Here is a 21,801-nt window from a genome sequence, read left to right on the forward strand (position 1 = left end):
AAAACCCCAAATTCAATCTATTTGCCTTGCTTTGTTGCACATCTGCACAAGGTATAAATGTGAGAATGGTTTTCCTGCTTTGTGAAAAGAGTATTCTGAAACAAGAGAATTAATCAACTATGCAAGGAAGTACTAAGTAAGTGAAATGAATGAGGACATCAGAGGGACCATGCCTGAGCAGCAGATGTAATAAACCCATGTCTATCTAATAAAACCAACTGAGGAGCTATGATAACAGGAAGGAAGGCATGCTGGCAGGCTACAATCCCCTGGCATTTCTGCAGCTAAGTGGTAAGATTATTCTTGCCCTGATCAGCACAATGTTAATTGGACACTGTGGGCATCAGCGAGCCCAAACTACTTAAGAGCAAAGTCTGGCTCACTGAGCCTTATGTAGACACATTGCCATTGTATATTTCCAGGTACTGACTGGGCCCAAACCAATTAAAAAATGTTTAAGTGACTCAGTCTATTAAATTGTAGGTAGCAAGTAGCACAGACAAGATTTTGTAAAAAAGGAAACATTTGATTAACTTTTAAGTATGCTTTTTATCTAATGAAACAAATTTATAATATCTATTCTGAGAGATGCTGACAAAATACTTTCACTTAGTTAAATATATTTTTCTAAGGTTGAATTTGGACTCCAGACAAATCAGCATTATGACAGAGTGTTGACTGGAAGAAAAGGAAAAGTATAGGCAGAAGAAATCATTATTTTATCTGATCAACATAAATTGAATTTTGGATTTACCGTTAAAAAAAAAAAAAAAAAATCACATGTCAAATTGATACATTTAAAATTAGAAACAACTACTATTATGGAGGAGAGAAAAGCAAATGCTTGCTACTGATTCAAGGAGCAATCCTCCAAACTCTGTTATTTTTTTTTAGCTCAGTCTTGCCTAGCTTTTGTCTTAATCTTTGCCTCTCAGCAAAGCTAAACACTCTGTACAACTGTCAAAAGAAAATAAAAGTTTATATTGCAGAACATATTATTTGATTAAATCACAAAGCATCTCAAGTGTACATCAAAAAGTATACATTAAAAAGTTTTGCAATTTATTTAAAAGTGCAATATACAATAAATATAAAACTTACTTGTTAGAAGGTATATTTAGGGGGCAAGCACACAGCTGGCAGTCTTCAGCTGTCCCTTTAGTAGGATCTCCATAGAAGCCAGGAAGGCATCTATCACAATATGAACCACCTGTGTTGTGTTTGCAGTCCTAAGCAGGAGATAGAAAGTACAAATTCACAATTAGAGAGTTTATATATGGGAATCATTACTGGTTTAGCCTGCTTAAAGAAAACCAACTTTCAGAGCAGCACAAAAGAGGGTTAGTATTGCAGTCTTTCAACAGGCCACAATATGTGACAGTTTTCAGGTGCTGATCCAAGAAATATATCCCAGGCTATAAAACTTATAAAAAATAATCATTTAATTTCACATCTAAGTGCATTAGCTCATTTTACAAGGCGTATTGCTAGCAGTATACTAAATCTATTTGTGAACAGTAGCAAAGTCTGAATTACTTAATACTTGCTAAAATAACATTCAGACTGTACTTGACTGGCTTTCATAAGAGGCAGTTCGTCTGAGCATCTGAAACACCCAATATACAACATAAAAAATTGATCTGTAATGCTGTACATAACCTTTGGCCTGATCTCAAATGAAATTTGAATTTTTGGCAGAACAAGAATTGGTCCTGAGAATAAGCTTCACATGATTACTTGCAAGATCTAACTTTTTAAAAGCAATTACCCCTCTCCTATTCTCTTCACTCTCACCACAGAGGATTTAGAAATTCCAAATAATTTGGCAGGATCTATGACAGGCTTAGCAAATGAATTTTCTGGCTTTGACTCTTTTCCTTTTTTTGCCTCATTTTTAGCACACCACACTATTCCTTTCACTGCCATTTGCCAAATGACACCCAAATATAACCCCTTCACAGTGTGAAAACAGAACAGGAGAAATGGTATGGGGTCTTAAATGTCATCTTGCTGTTCTTGGGTATAGACTGAAAAAGAAGATGGCAACTTGAAAGGGCCAAAATGAAAACCAATGAAGACGTGTTATTTAATCGTGTGTGTTCTGATTTGATTTTACACAATGGACCAGATCAAATCTAGAACCTGCTTCACCCAAGCTACTTCTTAAGAATTTTTGAGAGTTTTTGTTTTTTCAAAGGTGTAGTTATTTCCAAGCTTGTGATTTCATTTACATCTATCTAGGAACACTGTAAAACTGTTTTCTCATTTGCAATACGTGATGACTGATAGCAGCATTACTGTCTGAAAGACATAATGTATCCCAAACAAAGAATAAAGAAAATGGTTCTGTTTTAAGGAATGCTGATTTCTTCTTTAGGACTCTCCAAGACTGCAATGATTTGTTGGAAGTTTTTTTGCATTGTGCTCTGCATAGCCACTACCATACAATTGGGCAGATGAAAAAGCACAATACCCTTTTCAGTCATGAGCACACTGGAGTCAAAAGCATCTGTCTCTAGAAATAGTTTTTTAAAGGGTGCATTCATATTGCTTATGCATACAATTAGAGTATCTTTGATATGAAAGTATAAGTTAAAATATGACATTTTCACATATTTGGTAGTTTGTGAACTAATATCAAATAATGAGACTCTTAGTCAAACAAAATTATGTCCTAAGAACTATCAGCTGTGTTAACTACTCCTTTATTATATCATTTAAGTCCATTTGATTGTTACTTCAAGTGCTATAATTCAAAAAGGATCTACTGGCCATGCTGAAAAAGTAGATGGGAACATTAAAATATGCTTTTAAAACAAGATATGACAGAAATAATATCAGTGTTGCAAAAGAAAAATCCTATGCAATTCAACCTTTTTAAGACATCATGTCAAATTATTTGTACTTTTTCTGAAAAATAATAGATTCTTCTTTTGTGTTAAGTTTAGCTTTAAATATCCTCAGATACATCTTAATGTTTTTGAAGAATATGAATCGCTTATACGTCACGGACATTATTAAAGTGAAAGGAGCTAACACACAATTTTAAAGCTATTCATCTCTAACAGAATGGTATTTGCAGCTTCTGCTTTTTTTTAAGTTAAAAACCTGAAACCTCTCATTTTATAGGAAAAAAAAAAATCACATTACAAAGAGCTGACCTTCTCCATGATGAATTATCTTCTGAAATCCAGTGTCAGTAACTTCCATGTACTGTGTCTAATTCTCCTCAATTCAGATCTCTCAGTCTCCTTACTTCCTCACAATGAATCAATAAATTAAAAACCCAAAAAGAACTCCAGACATACTGTACTAAAATCTAAGCATAGGCTACACTGTGTATATGGTTTTAGCTGAGAAATAATGATCTTGTGTACTGCTATACTTTTCTCCCTGAACCTGTCTGGATTTTGTAGGACAAAGTACAAGGATTATGTAGTACACAGATCTGACATATTTTGCATGTTCTCTTCAGTGGTCTATTAAGCTTTATACTAATTTACCAGATTTACAGATCACTTTAGCTACTGAAGTATCTGAGTAACTAGCCCTTCTAAAGATATATCTTTATCAGTACTCAAGAAAAAAAATTGTGTGTTCTTGATGTGAGTTGGTTGAAATTCAATTTTAAAAACTGCCAAATGTACAGCAATGAGTTGTACATTTTGAGCATCTAGCTAGAGCAATGTCTAATTATACTGAGATTATTTTTTTTAAAAATGCTTAATTTCATGTTTCTAAGAACATTTAATTATATTTTGTGTGTCAAGGAACTCAGTATGAAAATCATAACCCACTATCCCTAGCCTGCTCAGTACATTATCATAGAATCATAGAATCATAGAATTAGCTGGGTTGGAAGGGACCTCAGAGATCATCAAGTCCAACCCTTGACCCACCGGTGCGGTTGCTAGACCATGGCACTGAGTGCCACATCCAGTCTCTTTTTAAATGTCTCTAGGGATGGAGAATCCACCACCTCACCAGGCAGTCCATTCCATTGCCTGATCACCCTCTCCGTAAAAAAATTCTTTCTGATATCCAGCCTAAATCTCCCCTGGCACAACTTAAGACTGTGTCCTCTTGTCTTGTTGAAAGTCATCTGGGAAAAGAGACCAACTCCCGCCTGGCTCCAACCTCCTTTCAGTGCACACTTCCTTTTTGTTCACTTGGAATTATAGTTTGTTCCAACACCCTGATCTGGTGATTTTGGTAAAATCAATTCCATAGATCAATAGACTTTGTGAGAAGATGTGATTTATGCCCAAATCTTTATGCTTTCAAATTCCAGGCACTGGATCTCAAACTATTTTGGATGCATCAATTTTTCTGGATCTCTTTTATCACCAAACACTGTGAAACTTCACTTAGAAAACCTCTGAATAAGCAAGACAGTGAAATATATTTTTGTCCAAAATTTCATGTAGAATTAAGTTCTTTTTGCTCAAAGACTTTTTTGCTGGATGTCCTGAAGTGTTATTTGCACCACTTCCTACTGAGCCTGCTCTTCCCCCGAAATGAACATTTTTACCCCCAGTATCAGGGAACTCTAAATCCTCACTGAAAACCATTCCTGCTCAGCTGTATGTGCAGCTGAGTCTACACAAATATAGAAAGGAACAGTCTGAATGCAAGCGTAGTGATGAAAATAAAACTTCAATCACGGAGTATGACTGAGCCCAAGCCAGGGCTTTGGCATAGAGCTGCCCTTCCTCAGGTTATCTGTCACACAGACAACCAGAGAAGCTGCTTACTTCAGCTAGTTAAAGAAAGGGAAAGGCTAAGCCTGGATGCCTATTTTGGTATATTTCAGGGCCACCTAAAAGAGACAATGGTATTACAGCTCTGGAGCATGAATATGCTCTTCTGGAACTTGCAAACTATCACGTCAAGATTAAATGGACAATTTCCTTTCGTGGTGTTACAAATGCAATAACGTAATGTTGCGTACACTGCAATTATTTTAGGATGTATAATTTGTTCCTTTTGTTACTGTGTTTATGAAGATGGGTGAAGACATTCTGTGGCTCAGTAGCTCTGTCTCCAGCCTCAGTCTACATAGAATATGCTGTTTATAGACAAATGAATAAAATACAAAATTGACACCAATGGGGACTGCCCACTTTGCAATTTGAGCATGTCTTAGGGGAGAAAGATCTGCTTTCTCTGGGCTTATTAATGGGAATATAACACCCTTCAGTGAATTAAACACCTTGAAATGTATTTGCTTTTCATAGGGCTTAGCTTTAACCAACCTCCTAAAGCTACCATAAATGTCTAACTCCACAAAGGAGCATTTCTGCATGTTAGAACTTGCCCTGTGTACCAAAGCAGTTATGTATATCACAATGGTAACTAGAATGATGCATCATGAAGCTCTATATGGTTGCTTTGGGGATCAAAGGGCTTCGCAGGTTACTGCAAGATATGCTTTAAAATGAGCTTTTTATACAGGCCTGTGTTGAAGCAGATGGTTTAAGCTTTTATCATGAGTCCAAAACATATTTCAGCTGCTTTTCAACTACATTTCAAAGCTAAGGAAAAGGAAAAAGAAGTTTCACATCAGTAAATTAAGTGCCTAAATTGTCTGTTGTATTACTGAAAAAACACCATGAATAATAATAAGGAGGCCAAAAAGCTGTGTAAACCTCAACAGAAGGAATGCCTTTGATGTGAAACATTTCTCTTCTTCAGCATTCAGACTTCTCTCACTTTCATTTCAAAAGGCTTATGATCCAAATTGAATAGCAGCATTTAATAGCCTGCATGGATACTAACCTATCCAACTGCACTTAGAGTGCTTTCAAACTAAGCTGCAAGGAAATGCAGAACTGATTTAAAGCTCCCTGTGCGTCTCTTCTTTATGGGATGAGCTACTATAAACTCAGAATACAGAAAACAGAGAATGTGTGATAGCAGACAGATTAAAGTACATTTTCAACTGGTTATTTTCCACTTCCTTGTCAGTGCTCCATTATCTTTACACCAACACCCCTGAAACACTCAGAGGGGGATCTCTTCTGCCACAGTCAATAGTTCACATTTCCTGAAAAGTGTAAAAGCACTACAGGCTGCTACTACACACCCTTCTCTCACAACCAGGTCAGTGCTGTAGACAAAAATAAAGAGGCAATTTACGCAAGGGTTAAAAGTTGGAGATACAGAAGCAAACAGCCTCCTAACAGCTTGCATCTAGCTGTGAACCTCTAAGTTAAATAGTTAATAGTTATGATATACCTTAACTTGGATTCTCCTTCCTTTTTCTTTTCTTTTAATAATTTTTATCTTACACTGATGTTATAGACATTATAGCTGGTGGCTACAGTCATTAATGAAATAAATTTTATCTTTCTTGAGAAACGCAAATCCCTATTACCCTGGTGATAAATATTTTCATTGCATATAAGTACAAGATTCCAAACACAATTGTCATGTCATACATATTTTTATCCAAGATACATTTTTAAGGCTTATAGGATAATTAAATTGAGAATAATTTTAAGATTCTATTTATGAAAAAATGTTTTGAAAAATTCCCTGATCCACACATAAAGGATATCTTGTTTTGTACTGCAATGCAATTAGTTATCTTCTATGGGCAAAACAGGAAGACAAGTGATTGTTCTAAGTGCCAAATTGCATTGAAAAAAGTCTGAATTTTCTTTTTGGATTTTTCCCAGCAGCTTTTTCTTAAGGAAATACAAGGGGACATTTAGAAATATGCTTGAAATTCTGCAAGGAAATGAGAGTATTATATCCTACTAAACTGGCACTGGCTTGAATTGTGTTTCTACACGACTAATGAAATGAGAAATGTTGTTTCAAGCTTCATGCCATGTCAGACACTGTAAAACTAAGAATGCCCTTGAGTTTATCAGAAAAGTCTATTCAGCATAATTCACCCATTCCAAAAAGCTACTGAATGGGGAGGAAATACTGGTGTGCTGGTAGGCTTGCTAGGGATAATATCACACATTTAATTACTGAATTAGTAGGTAATTACATAAAATCTCCATATCCTGTAGCACACACATGCCCCCCCCCCCCCCCCCAAAACATATGCTTTTATAATTTTTAAAAATACACTTCATTAATTGTTCCTTCAATGTTTAGTAGGCATCTAGATGAAGGAGGCCATGAACAATATCTTCTTGTCGTACTAGAACAGAAATTATGAAGTTACCCGTTACACACTAGAAATTGAATTGCAGGAGACAGTATGGACATAACAGTGCAGGAGACAGATGGAATGCAGAGATTATTCTTGTATAGAAGAATATTGATATATTTGCTGCTTTATACATGCCATACCTTTTGTTATTGATTCTATTTCAAAATATAAAACCTATATGAATAAAAAATTCCATTTGTTTCACTTTAGAAGCTACCATATCTTGGTATGAGGGGATCTTTAACCTCAGCAACAGTTCCACATAAAGATCCCTTCTGTTAATCACTTTTTTTTTTTCCCTTGAATAGTTCAGGTCTCAGAGGTCATTAATTTGATTGCATGGATATTCTGAACTGGTGTAGGTCATGTCCATCGAGTTTCCTCTAGTGACACTTACCAGGCATTCTCCTGTGATATCATCACAAAATTCTGCATGACCATAGCATCTACATGGTGCACAGACTCCACCAAAAATTGTGCCGTTCACACGTCTGTGTCGAGGCCAGCAAGACTGCAAGATAATTAGATAAAAAGTTAAACTCTCACTTGAACAGGGAAAGGAATGGGATTTTAAAAATACTGTTGAATTTGACACCTGCACACACAAAAACATACTTGTGTGATTAATAAAAATACCAATATTTCTGCAGAAAGTTGCTCTTCCTCGTTCTGTAGCTTTCCACTGACCTTGGTTTTATTGGCAGCTGCGAGATTAGAGGAAACCTTAACTTAATCATTCTTCTGAAATGGTAAAATAAAGCAGAGAAATGAAGAGCTGAACTATGACAGCATCAAAGCACAAGGTGCAGATTGAAAAACAGCCAGAAGGCAAAATAGCAAAGGACATAGTAGGAGGAAAGAAATGCCCAAACAACAAACACTTTTTCTAAGAAGTTCAGCTGCCAAAGAGCAATTAAAAGAACATTTAATTTTTCTTGTTTGGAGTCTAACAAAAGGCTACTCTGAAAAACAGCACAGGCTGAAAAGAAAAAAAAAGGTACCCTTTGCTTACAGATTCTGCTACTTAAAGTATAGTTATTTCCTTTTAAGAAGATGCTCTGATTTTTTTTTTATTTTTCTAAATGCTAAATTCTGAGCAATATTAAATGAATAACCAGTTTTTTTCTTAGAAAATATGACACCATACAACTATGATTCATCAACAAAAATTCATCTATCCCACTTTTTCACAGTAAGACATCAAAAGCAGTCTTCCTTACTATATATTTCATGAGTGGGTTTATAGTTTTTGCAAACTATCTTCCCTCAGTAAGACAGCTTATGTGATCCAAGGATTTTGCATCTTACAAAAAAGTGCACGACAGAGTGCTGACCTTCAAAAGCACCAGGCTAATACACAGGGAAAATTTTGTAGTGATAAAGTAGTAAAAGTAGCATTTAATAAAAAAAATCCTTTCCCATTCACATGCATTCTCCAAAGAGACTTAACATGAATATTCTCCATCAAATTAAAGACAATATCCCTTTTTGTCTTATTCCTGAAAAACAATGAAAGTAATTTAAAGATTATTCCTGAGACATGATCATTACTTTCCCTTCTTATTCAAACAAAACACATAATTACTAAAAATTAAAATTCAGAGTTATAAAATCTAGAAAAGAAAAACAGGATAAAAGAAATTGCTCTATTTTCTTATGTGCCATGAGATGAAGCTGCTGAAGCTGTTTCTGTATAAATCTAAAAATCTTCTTCTCATTCAGTGATTCTGAAAAGCGTGAACTTGTGTACAGATATATGTGATACTGCACAAGATAAGGTTTCATAAGTCACTAATTCTAAGGGCTAGACATGAAATATCAACAGCAAAGCTTGGAACAGAACTAAAATAAAAAATTAAAGATTGGAATCTTGAAAAAAAAAAAAAAAAGACAAAACATTTGCCAGGAGTGTTCTTGACCATCATAATGATGGAAGTTAAACCCAACTTCTTCCAATGTGGAAGTAAAAGAGTAGATAGAAAGGGGGGAAATGGTGCAGAAGAATAATTAGAATTGAAGATGTTGGCAAACAAAGGCCAGAAGATTCACATGAGGAAAGCAAAGTAACTATCTGTAGTGCTAAGGCTTGCAAATGGGCCCAGGCCAGAGTTGCCTTGTATGGAAACAGCAAAAATCATTGAGATTGTGTCCTTGTATATAAAAAATAATTGACATTGTATCCTTGTATTAATCATTAAAAACATCATTTATCAGAATTAATTGACTTGATGCTTGGAAAGAGAGGCTGTTAAAAAAACCCTGCCAACCACGCTCTGGACTCAGGCCTAGTCCTGGTCACAGTTGGTCAGGAGATGAACCAGATGTTTTTGCATAGTGTAATATTCAAAGTCATCCTGAATTTCTGTTTTTTAATATATAAGGCTGGACCCCCTTGCAGCGACTTTGGATGCCTTACCTATGGGTGGATGCACCACACAGGATTTTCCCACTTTCAGGGAAGGGTCCCCCAAATCCTCACTGCAACCAGGGCTCTCCAGTGACTGCGGATCTGGATGATGGCAACGTATGCAAGTGGTAATGTATCTCTCTTAATCACTGTCCTGTCTTTTATGTAGTAATGATTTGATGCATTACCCTGCATACTTCCTATCTATCTGCTGTAGCTACTTTGTTCTGTGTTTTTATTTGGTGGTATTATTCAGTTATCACCAGTAAAACACATACACTCTTTTTGTCCAAGTTTCATTACCATCCTCAATCAGCAAAACACTATCACAAATGAGTCCCGTTGGTATTTGAAATTTAAAATTCTATCTGCTTTACCTATGCTCATGCAATTCTGTGTTCATTTCTCAGATATACTAGCAAAAGTGAAGAAATAAGAAGAATGGGGAGTGTTGGTTGATGAGAAGTTCAACAGAAACAAAAAATACATGCTTGCATCCCAGAAAACCAACTGTGCCCTGGGCTGCATCAAAAGAAGAATGACCAGAAGGTCAAGGAAAGTGATTCTGCCCCTCTATTCATCTCTGTTGAGACCCCACCTGGAATACTGTGTCCTCAACATCAGAAGGATGTAGAGCTCTGGAATGAGTCTGGAGGCCCATGAAGATGATCAAAGTACTGAAGCACCTCTCCTATGCAGACAGGCTGAGAAGGTTGTCCATTCTGGAGAAGAGGAGGCTCCAGCAAGATTTTATAGCAGCTTTCCAGTACCTGAAGGACTGACAGGAAAGCTGGGGAGGGCATGTAGTGATAGGGCAAGGTGGAATGGTGTTAAACTGGAAGAGGGTAGATTTAGTTTAGATGTTTGGAAGAAATTCTTTCCTGGGAGGGCAGTGAGACGTTGTAACAGGGTGCCTATGGAACCTGTGGCTGCCCCTGCCCTAGAGGTGTTCAAGGCCAGGTTGGATGGAGCTTGGAGTAACCTGATATACTGGAAGGTGTCCCTGCCCATGGCTTGGGGGCTGGAACTAGATGATCTTTAAGGTCCCTTAAAACCCAAATCATTGCATGAATTTATGATTCTATAACAATTTTCTTGGGCTAGAATCTTGTATAAATGAATTCTAAATTAGTTAAATGGAATAATCTTGTAAGACATGGCATATATTAAACGGGATTGGTTGTCTTCTGAAGGCTGATTGTGACAAAACATTTATAGCATGAGAATAACTAAATAATGGTTGTTTTCAGTGCTGCAGCTTCTCTGCCATGTACCACAAGATCATTATGCAGGAAACAAATACAGTAAATTAAATTAAGACACTGAAAACCTGTACTGAATCAGTAAAAATTAAACTCTGCAAGGCTCAAACTGGAAGAAGCAAAATGTTTGACAAGACCAAAAGTATTAAGAAGAAAAAATTATGGTATTCTTTAAAAAAATCACATTTTAATTTATCTTTTTATACTTTCTGAACTGTTAGTTTTCCTGGCAATCTAAAACTTTAGAATGTTTTTTCCCTTGCTTGTCCTTGTTATAAAAAGCACAACCACCTACCCAGAGCACTAACATGTTTCCCTTTTTTTTCTGTCAAGTTCAACTGTTCAATGTATATTGTATGTTGAGCCTCTGATACAAAAACTCACAAGAAATAAATTCAGTGAATAAAAGCATGGAAACTAAAACTTTTAACTGTATCATGATGGTACAGCTTTGTAAAAATGCTCTGAGATTCAGGGAGGAGACAAAGAAGAAGTATGCTCATGCAGTCCGTAATAAGTTTTTGGCCTTCAGTCTTGGGAGGAAAACCAGCATACACATAGGGACTACAATATGTTTTGGTTCAGTAAGTCTGTAGTTACTATGCAGCCAGTGCAAGAATTTAAGAGTGTCTCACTTCTGTGTACAGAGACTTTAAATTTGAAGCTATCTATATATGTACTTTCTATTGTGGATTATGAACCTCAGTATATATCAAATTTCAAGGACTATTTTGAATTGCAGAGAAGGATTAGCTTTGAAGGACACAACACTGGGAAGAGAATTTCAGCAATGCCAAGGCAGGAATTCTACCCAAGCTTTTCAGCTTCTTCATCAACAGTAGATATTGAAACATGAGTAATCAGGGCCTTTCCAACTGCTTTCTGGGAAATCACACCTCAAATTCTGAACTGAGAGGAAAAATGTATAAGTAAAAAAATATTAAGTGTGAAGCACAATGACACTTCACCTTTCTCTTTCTTGGCATAATTGAGTGGACAGACAATGGTTACATTTACAAGTATTTCTCAGCCAAGGTAGGCAATATTTTTCTCCAGTTGTTTTGTTTTGTTTTGCTTTGTTTTGTTTTGTTTTTTCTGTCTATATCATTTTTGGAAGTGATAGGAATATCCATTAATTCCTTCAGGCCATCTTTCTACACTGGTTTATCTAGCCTCAGTAACAAGCAACCACATTTGGCATGAAACTAGACTTTAAGCCCTAAATATCACATATAAGCATGGCAGATTTTAAAGAAAAAGAGAGCTGACAAGCAAATGCCTAGAGTGCTTGTGTAAATGGCATACTGTTTGTAGTTTTGTGAAGCAGAGCATCTTGGTGTTTGTAACAATTTCCTTAAAGGCAAAGCTTTAGAAGAATTGTTTTTTGGCTTCTAGCTACCCCAAGCTATGCCCACGTGAGCTAGATAATCATATGCATACTTGTATGAACACATTCTGTATGAATTAATGAATTTTTTAGGAAAGTGGGTATTTTCTGAACATGTGCATACGTTATTATCTGTAACAGGACCAAACTGAAGTAAAACAATCCTCACAAGAACACACACACAGTCCTCAAAGACTCCAAGCCAAATGGCAAAGCCCTTGGAAAATTAAACAGGGAATTCAACAACATTAACAAATAACTTGATCCATCTTTGTTGTACATCAGTCAGCTAACTGCCATTTTCCTTCTAATTGTGGTAATTTAATGTATTTTTGATAGCAACTGGCTGAGGAGTACAAATGCTGCTTTCATTTTCTTTTTGTTAACATTTGTTAATGTCTTTATATAACTTAGGTGTTAAACTTCGAATTTCAAACATTGTCAAATATAATGAACCATTACCTAGAAATAAAGGTAACAAGACAATCTATGCCTAATTCATAACAGGGACAGCTTTCTCACTATTTTCTACCAATACAGGGCCACTGGTTGCTTACAGCTGTCACAGTGTTAGCACAATTGATCTAGACTCTATCACAATACCCACCTCACAGGAGGTACCATCATACCCTGGGGGACAGTCACACAACTCCACTGAAGATGCCACCTTCCTTCCAGATGAAGTGTGGTCAGCAGCTTCCATGCTAACACTTCGTAGTCTGGATAAAATAGAAATTTAACAGTTAACATAGCAAACCAGGTGGAAGCATGTGTGCAGCTGGATCTAACAGTAAATATTGACATTTGGTGACTAGTTTATGTTTTCCTGTTTAAAAAGAAGGAACTTTTCTTATTCATCTTTGTCTTCCCAAACTACACGTCAGTAGGCTTGTTAATACTTTTTCCATCATGTGAGGGAGACTATGGTCAGACATACATTGATAAAAATATATTTTAAAAGTCTCACAGCATAGGCTATTCCTGGCAGGCAAGCTGTAAGAGACAACTTACTTTGCAGATGTATATATACATAGGGTATTTTTATTCTGGAGATCTGACCTCTGAAAAAGATTGCTGTCCAAGAAGATCAAAGTGTTATGTTCACAGAAGAAAAAGGAAATCTACCATATACCCTAGTTTTTCCAGTGACAGAGAAGACAGAGTTGGAAAATCTTCTGTTCCATGAACCCTTTAAAAAATAAATGCTAGACATGGCTAAATAGCCATTCTTTAGCCAAACAATGAACATTATTTTTATTCTAAAGAACATGGAAGTATGATGAGAGAGACAAGAGCCTTCAGATGATCTTGCAAGTAATATGTGGAACAAATATATTTACTTTAACAGTATCCATCTAGGGAAGAAAACTGGGATTTGGCGATTTTGTCCTGATTTTGTTTAAAAAGAATCAGTTTTCTTTGTAATATGTAAAACAACTTTTTTTTTCCCTACTAAGGCATTTATCTTTTGGTTGCCAAAAAATCTTGAAAATTACTTAATGACCTTGGTTAAGAAAACATCTAAGGAAAATATTTTCTTGTTACTGCAGTAGTTGGAGGGAAGGTTAAGACAGGATATTTCCCCACTGAATGTTATGGCTTGTCAATAAGACAGATTTGAAAGGTAGGGGGAAAAAAAGGAAGATGGCTGAAATTACGATGGGAACTTCAGAAAAACAGGATTATGCCATCATGTTGAATATGAGCGGAATTGGAAGGGACTGCAATTGTGGATTATGCAATTAGAAAGCTGAATCTAACTTAGTGATGCTAGAAACTCTGTAAAAGGTTCTTGAATTGATTTTAAGAGAAGGACACATGTTCCTATTCAGATCTTCATAGGATCTCTCTCACTTTTCAATATTTCCCCTTTGCTCTATTGCTGCATTCTTATTTTGCAATCATCAGTTTGAGTTTTCCTTACAATAAGATAATTGATCTCTAGGATATTAGATATTAGCTGGTGATGAATTTAACAGTTGAAAATCTAACAATTTAAGGAAAAAAATCTGTAAATTAAAAAGAAGTTTTATTTACATTTTGAGCTACTTGCCTCTCTGCAGAGTTCTTGGAACAAAGAGAAGTACTTACTTACACATGGAAACAACCCACTCAGTATTATCCCACATTTGTATTCACTGAAGTGTTCTGATTTTCATTATGTTCTGCTATTTGCTAAATGGGATCTTAATGCATTTAACAGTTTTTAGCATTAGCAGTTACTCAGTGAAGAAAGCTGGAGTGTTGTTTTTTTTTTTTTCCTCCCATTTAGAAGTTGCAATTTTGATTCCTCGATGTCATTCTGCATTCATTAAAATACATAATGCTGGCAGTAATAGAGCACAGGATCCTGGAGATGCAGGAACAATTTGAGATCCAACATCGAGACCAAATATTTAATCTGACTGTTACTGTCAGCAAGCAACTGTTGACTTCTAAAAACAAACAAGATTAAAAGGGAAGGGGACGTTTCAGGCAGTATCAGCATAGTTTGCTGTCTGCTATGCCAGGCAGCTGAATCACATCAGCTACATAAGCCACGTGAAGTACTGACCCAGTCATTGCTCATTTGTCTAAAAGACACTTCTGCATACAGAAAAAAAACCCATGGCCTTCCCTTCCCTCTTTGTCATTACAACTAGCACCGACCCTATATGTGGTTGCAATCAATGTGGTTCTCTAGAACCACAATTTCCAGTGACCACCTGAGTGCCTACAAGACATACCATCAGTGAGCATTAAAACTAAAGAAGTAGTTTTATTAAAAGCTTAGTAATCGGAATTGATTTGAACCACAAGCTTCCTTGGAAGCAAAAGCTAACAATATGAGATTAATATGAGCTGTCATATCCTAGCCTGTTGCTTCTGCAGGTTTAACTGCAACAGTTTGGAAGATTTGTCAAATTAGAGAAAGATCTTGATTTAATCCCAGAAGCTGTAATCACTTTCAAATTCATTGCTGTGTTCTCATTTTTTCATACTTGATCATCAAAGAAGGACCACTCATTTGAGAAATCTTCCTAATTATGCCATAGAGCAAACCCCACATTAAAATGACCCAAAAATGTTCTCAAAAACATGCTTGAGTCAAACCCACTTTTCTGCATTAATATTGTTTAATTACTACTTAAAAGTGCTACTGATTAACTGATGTTTCCAGAAGACTAAACTAAACAAGGGTGAAAAATACAATCTTTAAGTTAAAACTCTTGCTAACTGAAGGCAACTTCACTGAATTTTTATGTCTCTTTCCACATCATTGCAAGAAAGTTGCTTAATCCTACAGTGCCTTAAATCTGGCTTCTTCTTGAGCACAGATTATAACAGCAGGCTTGGAAAACCTTACACATGTAGTGTTATCATCTGTTTTGAAAATTTTCAGCATTTAAATGAACAAGTTGCTTAAGACAACAATCTTTAATTAGCATGTTGCATAATTCTGCTGATGCTTTAAGGCAGAAATTGTCACTCATGAAGGACATGATGACCCTGTAGTATTTCTGTCCCTCTGCCAGACCCTCTTCATTGTCTCAGTGGAATACCCATCTGTCCACCACACATAACTGTTTAAAAGACAACGAAACCCTCTTATTTCATAAGGCTTAGCTCTATACTATGTCTTTAGCAAAAAAAAGTCTTCCTTTGGAGGCCATGAAGAGTAGTCCTTAACCAGCTAAGTAAAATCCTCTTCATTGGGTCTGGATGTTTCCTTGTGGTACTAAAGGGGCAGAATACAGAAAATCAGTCTGCCTTGAACGATCTTAGGGTTATGAGCACAGCTTTGCATCTAGTGCTAAACTCATATTTTAGCATGAGTGAAAGTCAAAGAGCCTACAGAAAGTCAGAACTGATAATATGCACTGAAAATTATCAATATGCCTACAACACCAGACCATAAACTGGGCTGGATGACAATAGATGTTGCTGCTGCTACATCATCTGACTGGGAGCCTGCACTATTATGAGAAGATTTCACTTCACCCAGTAAATCTCTCCCTAACAGGTAAAACCATAATCCCTCTAGCTAAATCAAAGATGAAAAATTAAATTAATTTAATTGTGATTGGAATTCCACAGCCTCCTTTCTCATACTCTAAAATGCAATGAGCACCCTGACAGCACTCAATAAAATTTGTTTACTTCAGAGCAAACTGTTTTCAGAGACTCCTGAACATGCTGATGGTAATCATATAACACAGTAACCATGGCATTCTTTTCTGGTAAGAGACACAGGCACAGCTAGAGATGTACCAATAACAGAAAACCATTTCTAGCAAAAAAGATACTCTTCATAATTACATCAGTTCCTTCCCCTAAGCACCTTTTAAACCATTGTCTTTAAGGAAGCAACTTTCCCAAATGTAATGTTGCTGTATCTTAAAATATCCCGGATACTAGCCTGAAAAGAACAGATTATGTTTGTTCTGGAGCAATTCTGGAAGAATATTTCCAATATTTGTTTTCAGAAAGTTATCCATAACATGCCACCAAAACGTTCCAAAGGCTGAATATGACAATCACTACAAAACAGAGAGGCACCACACACAGCCAAATGGCTAAACCAGTAATTTGGGATGCATGCAGTGATGTGTAGTCTCCCAAACATGCCACTGACAGGTGTGCCACTTCTTACTTAAAAGGCACAAACTACAGACTGTGCCAGTTCAACACGTGTGCTGACCTCAGCTCTATGTTGTCAGCCTGAGCAGAGTTGATCCATCCCATTCCCACTGTTTCACGGTAGAGGCAAGATGGAGACACTACATGTTCAGAAATGCACTTTCTTCAGAGATTTTAACTGCCCAGCTGAAGTAGTTTCTTGTAGGAAATCTCCCCTTCTCATTCTAGTGCAGATGTCAGTGAATGACTGTAAGTAAACAACTGATAGCCGAAGTTTGCATTTCCCATTCTTAGTAACATCTTTGGCACCAGCGAAGTCAACCAGGCGTATCTCCTTTAAAACACCATCGCATAAAAGCCCCAAATGTCTCCCCAGAACTGCTCCTGCATTCCTTTACTTAAGGAAATTCTGACTAATGGGAGTTTCTATTTTATTTGAGTGAGAATAGAGTGGAAGAAACGCAGTCACTGAACCCCCACTAGTCACAGCTGTAAGGTGTGGATTAAGAGCTTCTTATCATCTCCTCACAGTGCATTAAAGACAAGCTCTGGACTGGTGGTTTCATGCTCCTCTAACACCACGGTTGGAAGGTCAAGAGTCAAGAAAGGTTTTCAAACTGGATGCAAGGAGGTCCAAGACTGATGAGCTAATTAAGAAACAGTTTGGCTCAAACTCAAGCTATTTATTATTCACAAACTTACTTACAGAGAGATGATAGTTACCAATTAACCAAAGAAAGATTAATTCTTTTTGCAGTGAAAAGAGGTACACTGCCAAAGCTCAAATCAGAAAACTGCTGCTGTTGACACAACCTGCCTTTCAATTCAGGATGCATTTTAATTACCTAAGTATTCAAATGATGGTTGGATTGCTAAAGAAATTTCACAGTAGCAAAAACTGTGTCTATACTCTCAGCAAATAATCACTAATGTGCTACGAGCTCTCTCCATTTCAAATGCCTTATGCCACTGAATCAAGTGATATGTAAGTAAGAGAACATTTCAGGTTTCACACCTTGTGAATAGAACACTATTATGTGATCACTTAAAAAAAATATTATTCACACCACCTAACTATTAATGTATGGACTGAGTGCAATCACAGAGTTTCAGGAGAGAGGTTGTCTCCTAGCCCACTTGGAGTATTTTCTCATGCACTTAATGAAAATTTTACATGCAAGACGAGCTTTACAGGTTCAACCACATTGCAGACACCAAGATAGAATGCCTTTCATTGTATCAGAAGACTTAGAGTGCACATGAAACCACTGGTTTTATGCAGTGCAGGCAGCAACCTGGCATAAATCAAGGAAAAAGCTTTCAGATTAGCCAGTTGTGTGTGTGGTACTGATTAAAAACATAGAAAACTCCCCATGATCCACTTTTCCAGCTTAGAAACTATGCTCTGGTCCACTGCTAATGTGGCTCCATATGCTCATTAAGCAAGGGAACAACATATCTGCAATATCTCTTACTTCAACATGTCACTACTGCACTCCATGATTCTATGATATGTATGGGAATTACAGGGTTGAAAAAATAAATATATTTATAGGACTTTCATTTTATGCCTTAAGAGTCCGTGTGATTTCACTTTCTTACAAGGCTGCTTCTTTCTGTTGCCTCTCCTCCTCTTGTCTACCCCAAATGAAAAAAAAAAACCCACACTAATTATTTGAAGGTGTAAATGAATGCTATGGATTTCATTATAAGCTAGTGTGCTTTAAATTACACTACACAGAGAACTTAGTTCTCTGAAGAAAGAAAACAAGTGTTTTGAGAAGCTTCCTATAGCAAACAGACACATTTCCTACATTTACCTGTAGATGGCATTCATCCCATAGCTGTACGTGGCTCTTATAAGGATTCTCTTTACATTTGCAAGAACAGTCATGAACTCCCTCCTGCTGACAGGAACATCAGTGCCATGTACAAAGAAAGATTCTGGTTGCAGCACAATTTCTTCAGTGTGTTCTTCAGAAGGCTGCAGGTGAATCCCCTCTTTCGGAGTGCTGATTTTTAAGTCACCTCCCTAGATAGAGCCATTAGAGTGAGATTTAGATATTAACAAAGTAAAGAAAAAAGCTCTATCTGTAGTCAGATAGGGTACAGGATTTACTGAATAATGTATTTTACAAGAATAATAAGTATCAGGAATAACAGTCACCTTTCATAACCCTGAAATGGACTTGCCTGATAAAGCTGAAAGTCAGTGCGAAAGAAAGTTTAGGTTATTCAGCTAAAGTAAATTCATGAAATTCCCAGCTACACAGAACAGGTCTGCTGAAAGAATCTGAAAGTGTTACTTCAAAGAAACAATTATTTTTTTCATTCTTCTCAATGAACTGGGAGAGTACAGTTTCATAAGATACTGCAATATTGACAGAAGCTCCTTGAGATACTTAAGATTTTAGCTCTCTAATGCATGTATATTTTCCGATACTGCATGTTAGTTGAAAGTATGTTTTGTGTCTCTTCAGCCACCAGGCTTTATGCTGAATAAAGAAGTAGGTAGTTTTCTTTTTTCCTTCTTTTTTTTTTTTTCCTTTTATTTTACTTTCTTTTGGTTTTTGTTTTTTTTTCTTTTTGTTTTGTTTTTTAGTGTATTTGTTTTGGGGTTTTTTTGTGTGTGTGTGTGTGTCTTAAAATATAATCACTTCACCTCTATGATGACATCAGACTGAATCATTAGTGGAACTGTTTCTTCTTGCTCTGTGAAGTCATAAGCGACTGTAAATTTCAGACGTCCTCCAGCAGCTGCTACCTAGAGAGAAAAAAATATAGGAAAACTGCAATTAAATGGAAGAAACTGTCTGGGGGAAGTTTCTCCAGTGTCAGTATTTCTCAGAAGTACACTTCTAATGCTGCAAAACCATAAGAAGATACTTGGGGATTAGAGCTCTACGGACCATTCCCTTCTTGCTCAACCATCTAGAAATCATGTGTCATCATTTTCTGTCTATACCTGTAGAAGGCTGAAAAGTCCTTAAACATATGAACTAACAAAGTAAACAGAAACAGATTTGAAATCTATGCAAACTTCCACTTGATATTGACTTGATTAGGTTTTTAATGCATTTCAGTTATACGGTCCTCATTTAGGTTGGGCCTCTACAACAGCAGCCTTAGCAACCTTCAGAAGATACAGTAAATTCTGTTTTGTTGATGGGGCAAACTGCCAAAAAAAAAAAAAAAAAAAACACCAAAAAAAAAAACCAAAAAAAACACCCAGTGATGTTTTCCTCAGAGTTAACTTTAAACTAAAAGAATGTAAGAATCTTCCCTCATGGAGACAAATTAATTTACTTTAGAATAATGTTCCAGCTCTTTCTCTTGGTTCAACACAGACAGAAATGTGAGATGTCAGTGAGTGACTGAGTCAGGCTTTCATGTCTTGCCAATACATTGTTTCTATGCTCTTTCAGCCCTCAGAACATTGGGACAGACACTTGCTTTTCCATGAAAAAATAGAAAAATATAGAACATTTTTAGGATAAAAATCAAAAGCTGCAGACTTGAATGACAGAGATTAGTACAAAACCAGTGCTTTTTGTTAATTGTTTGGAAGTAGCATAAGTGAATCAGAGGTTGCAAGAGCTACACTTCGGTTTTAAATGCATCAGACTCATACTTCATTGCAACATGAGCCTCCTCTCAAAGGCTATTAAAATCACAAGCATTTCTGCCCTTTCAGTGCATACTGCTGACCACAGAGCAAATTCATGACTCTTCTAAAAAGTGAATAGTCTGATTATTCTCAAGGACATAATGTGCTATCTCTTGTTCATCATATTAGATGGTTTTGCACACAGTTACAGAAAGCAGTGAAAGTCATCAAGTTCATTATTTTATGTTACATCTATGTAAGGGGAGAAAAAAAAGCCAGTTTAAAGCCAGAAAACTCACTCCGATTTGTAACCCAAAGCTTGGATCATAGAACCATAGAATCACAGAGTATCTCAAATTGGAAGTGACCAGTTAAGGATTGTTGAGCTCAACTCCCTGCTCCTTGAAGGACCAAGAACTAAACCATATGACTAAGAGCATTTTCCAGATGCTCCCCGAATCTGACAGTCTTGGTGCTGTGCCCACTTCCCTGGGGAGCTTGTTCCAGTGACTGACCACCCAATGAGCAAAGATCCTTTTACTAATTTCCATGATGCAACTTCATTTCATTTCCTTGTGACCTCTCACTGGTCATCAGAGACAAGATCAGCACCTCCCTCTCTGCAGTGCCCTTCAGGAATTTTTAGACTAATGACTTAAACCACCACCCCTCTCTTCTCCAAGATGAACAGTGGCCTCCGCCATTCCTCTGTAACTCTTGCCCCTTGTGATCTTTCACATCTTGGTCACTCTCCTCTTATGTTGGGTGCCCAAAACTGCAAGCAGTAGAGATGGTGCTTTACCAGAGGACAATCACCTCCCTCAACCTGCCAGCTAGCCGTGCTTGATACACCCCAGGGCACAGATGCGCCTTTTGTCTTCCACAGTACTCAGCTCAAATGGACATCAACCCAAATCCCCAGAACTCTTTCCACTGAGCTGTTCTTCAGCCTTTAACTCCTCAGTTTGTATGTATAACCATAATTAACCTGTCCCAGGTGCAGAATGGGGCTGTTGCTCTTGTTAAATTTCATACAGGTGGTGATTGCCTGTTCTCCAATCTATCCAGTTCTTCCTGTAAGGCCTCCCTACCCTTGAGGGAGTCTGCAGCTCCTCCTGGTTTAGTATCAGTGGAAAATATTGGCATCAGAGGTTTATCTACATAGTATCCAAACCTATTAGAAATGCAGCTACATTCAGCCTTGACAGTAATAACATGAAAATACTTTTCTTCTTTGGCACACCATTTAAAGCATTTTTGTTTTGCCTGTGGTCGAGGCTAAACACTGATTTATAACTGAAGAATACAATAACTGAAGAACACAGAAAATGCTGATGATTGGCATGC

The 21,801-nt window shown here is 36.8% G+C and overlaps 1 protein-coding gene across 4 annotated transcripts in view; it reads right to left on the reverse strand.

The window, feature by feature from the left end:
• Nucleotides 1-21,801, reverse strand: part of LAMA2 (laminin subunit alpha 2) — a 347,870-nt gene that overhangs the window by 144,823 nt on the left and 181,246 nt on the right. For all 4 annotated transcript variants that reach the window (XM_071740967.1, XM_071740966.1, XM_071740969.1 and 1 more), the window contains exons 13-17: nt 19,510-19,611; nt 18,668-18,879; nt 12,835-12,946; nt 7,569-7,682; nt 1,102-1,229 (exon numbers count right to left, since the gene is read on the reverse strand). In XM_071740967.1, coding sequence (XP_071597068.1) covers nt 1,102-1,229; nt 7,569-7,682; nt 12,835-12,946; nt 18,668-18,879; nt 19,510-19,611 — 668 coding nt within the window. The remainder of the gene's footprint in view (nt 1-1,101; nt 1,230-7,568; nt 7,683-12,834; nt 12,947-18,667; nt 18,880-19,509; nt 19,612-21,801) is intronic.

The sequence above is a fragment of the Heliangelus exortis genome, chromosome 3, assembly GCF_036169615.1.
Source record: "Heliangelus exortis chromosome 3, bHelExo1.hap1, whole genome shotgun sequence".
Classification (NCBI taxonomy): domain Eukaryota; kingdom Metazoa; phylum Chordata; class Aves; order Apodiformes; family Trochilidae; genus Heliangelus; species Heliangelus exortis.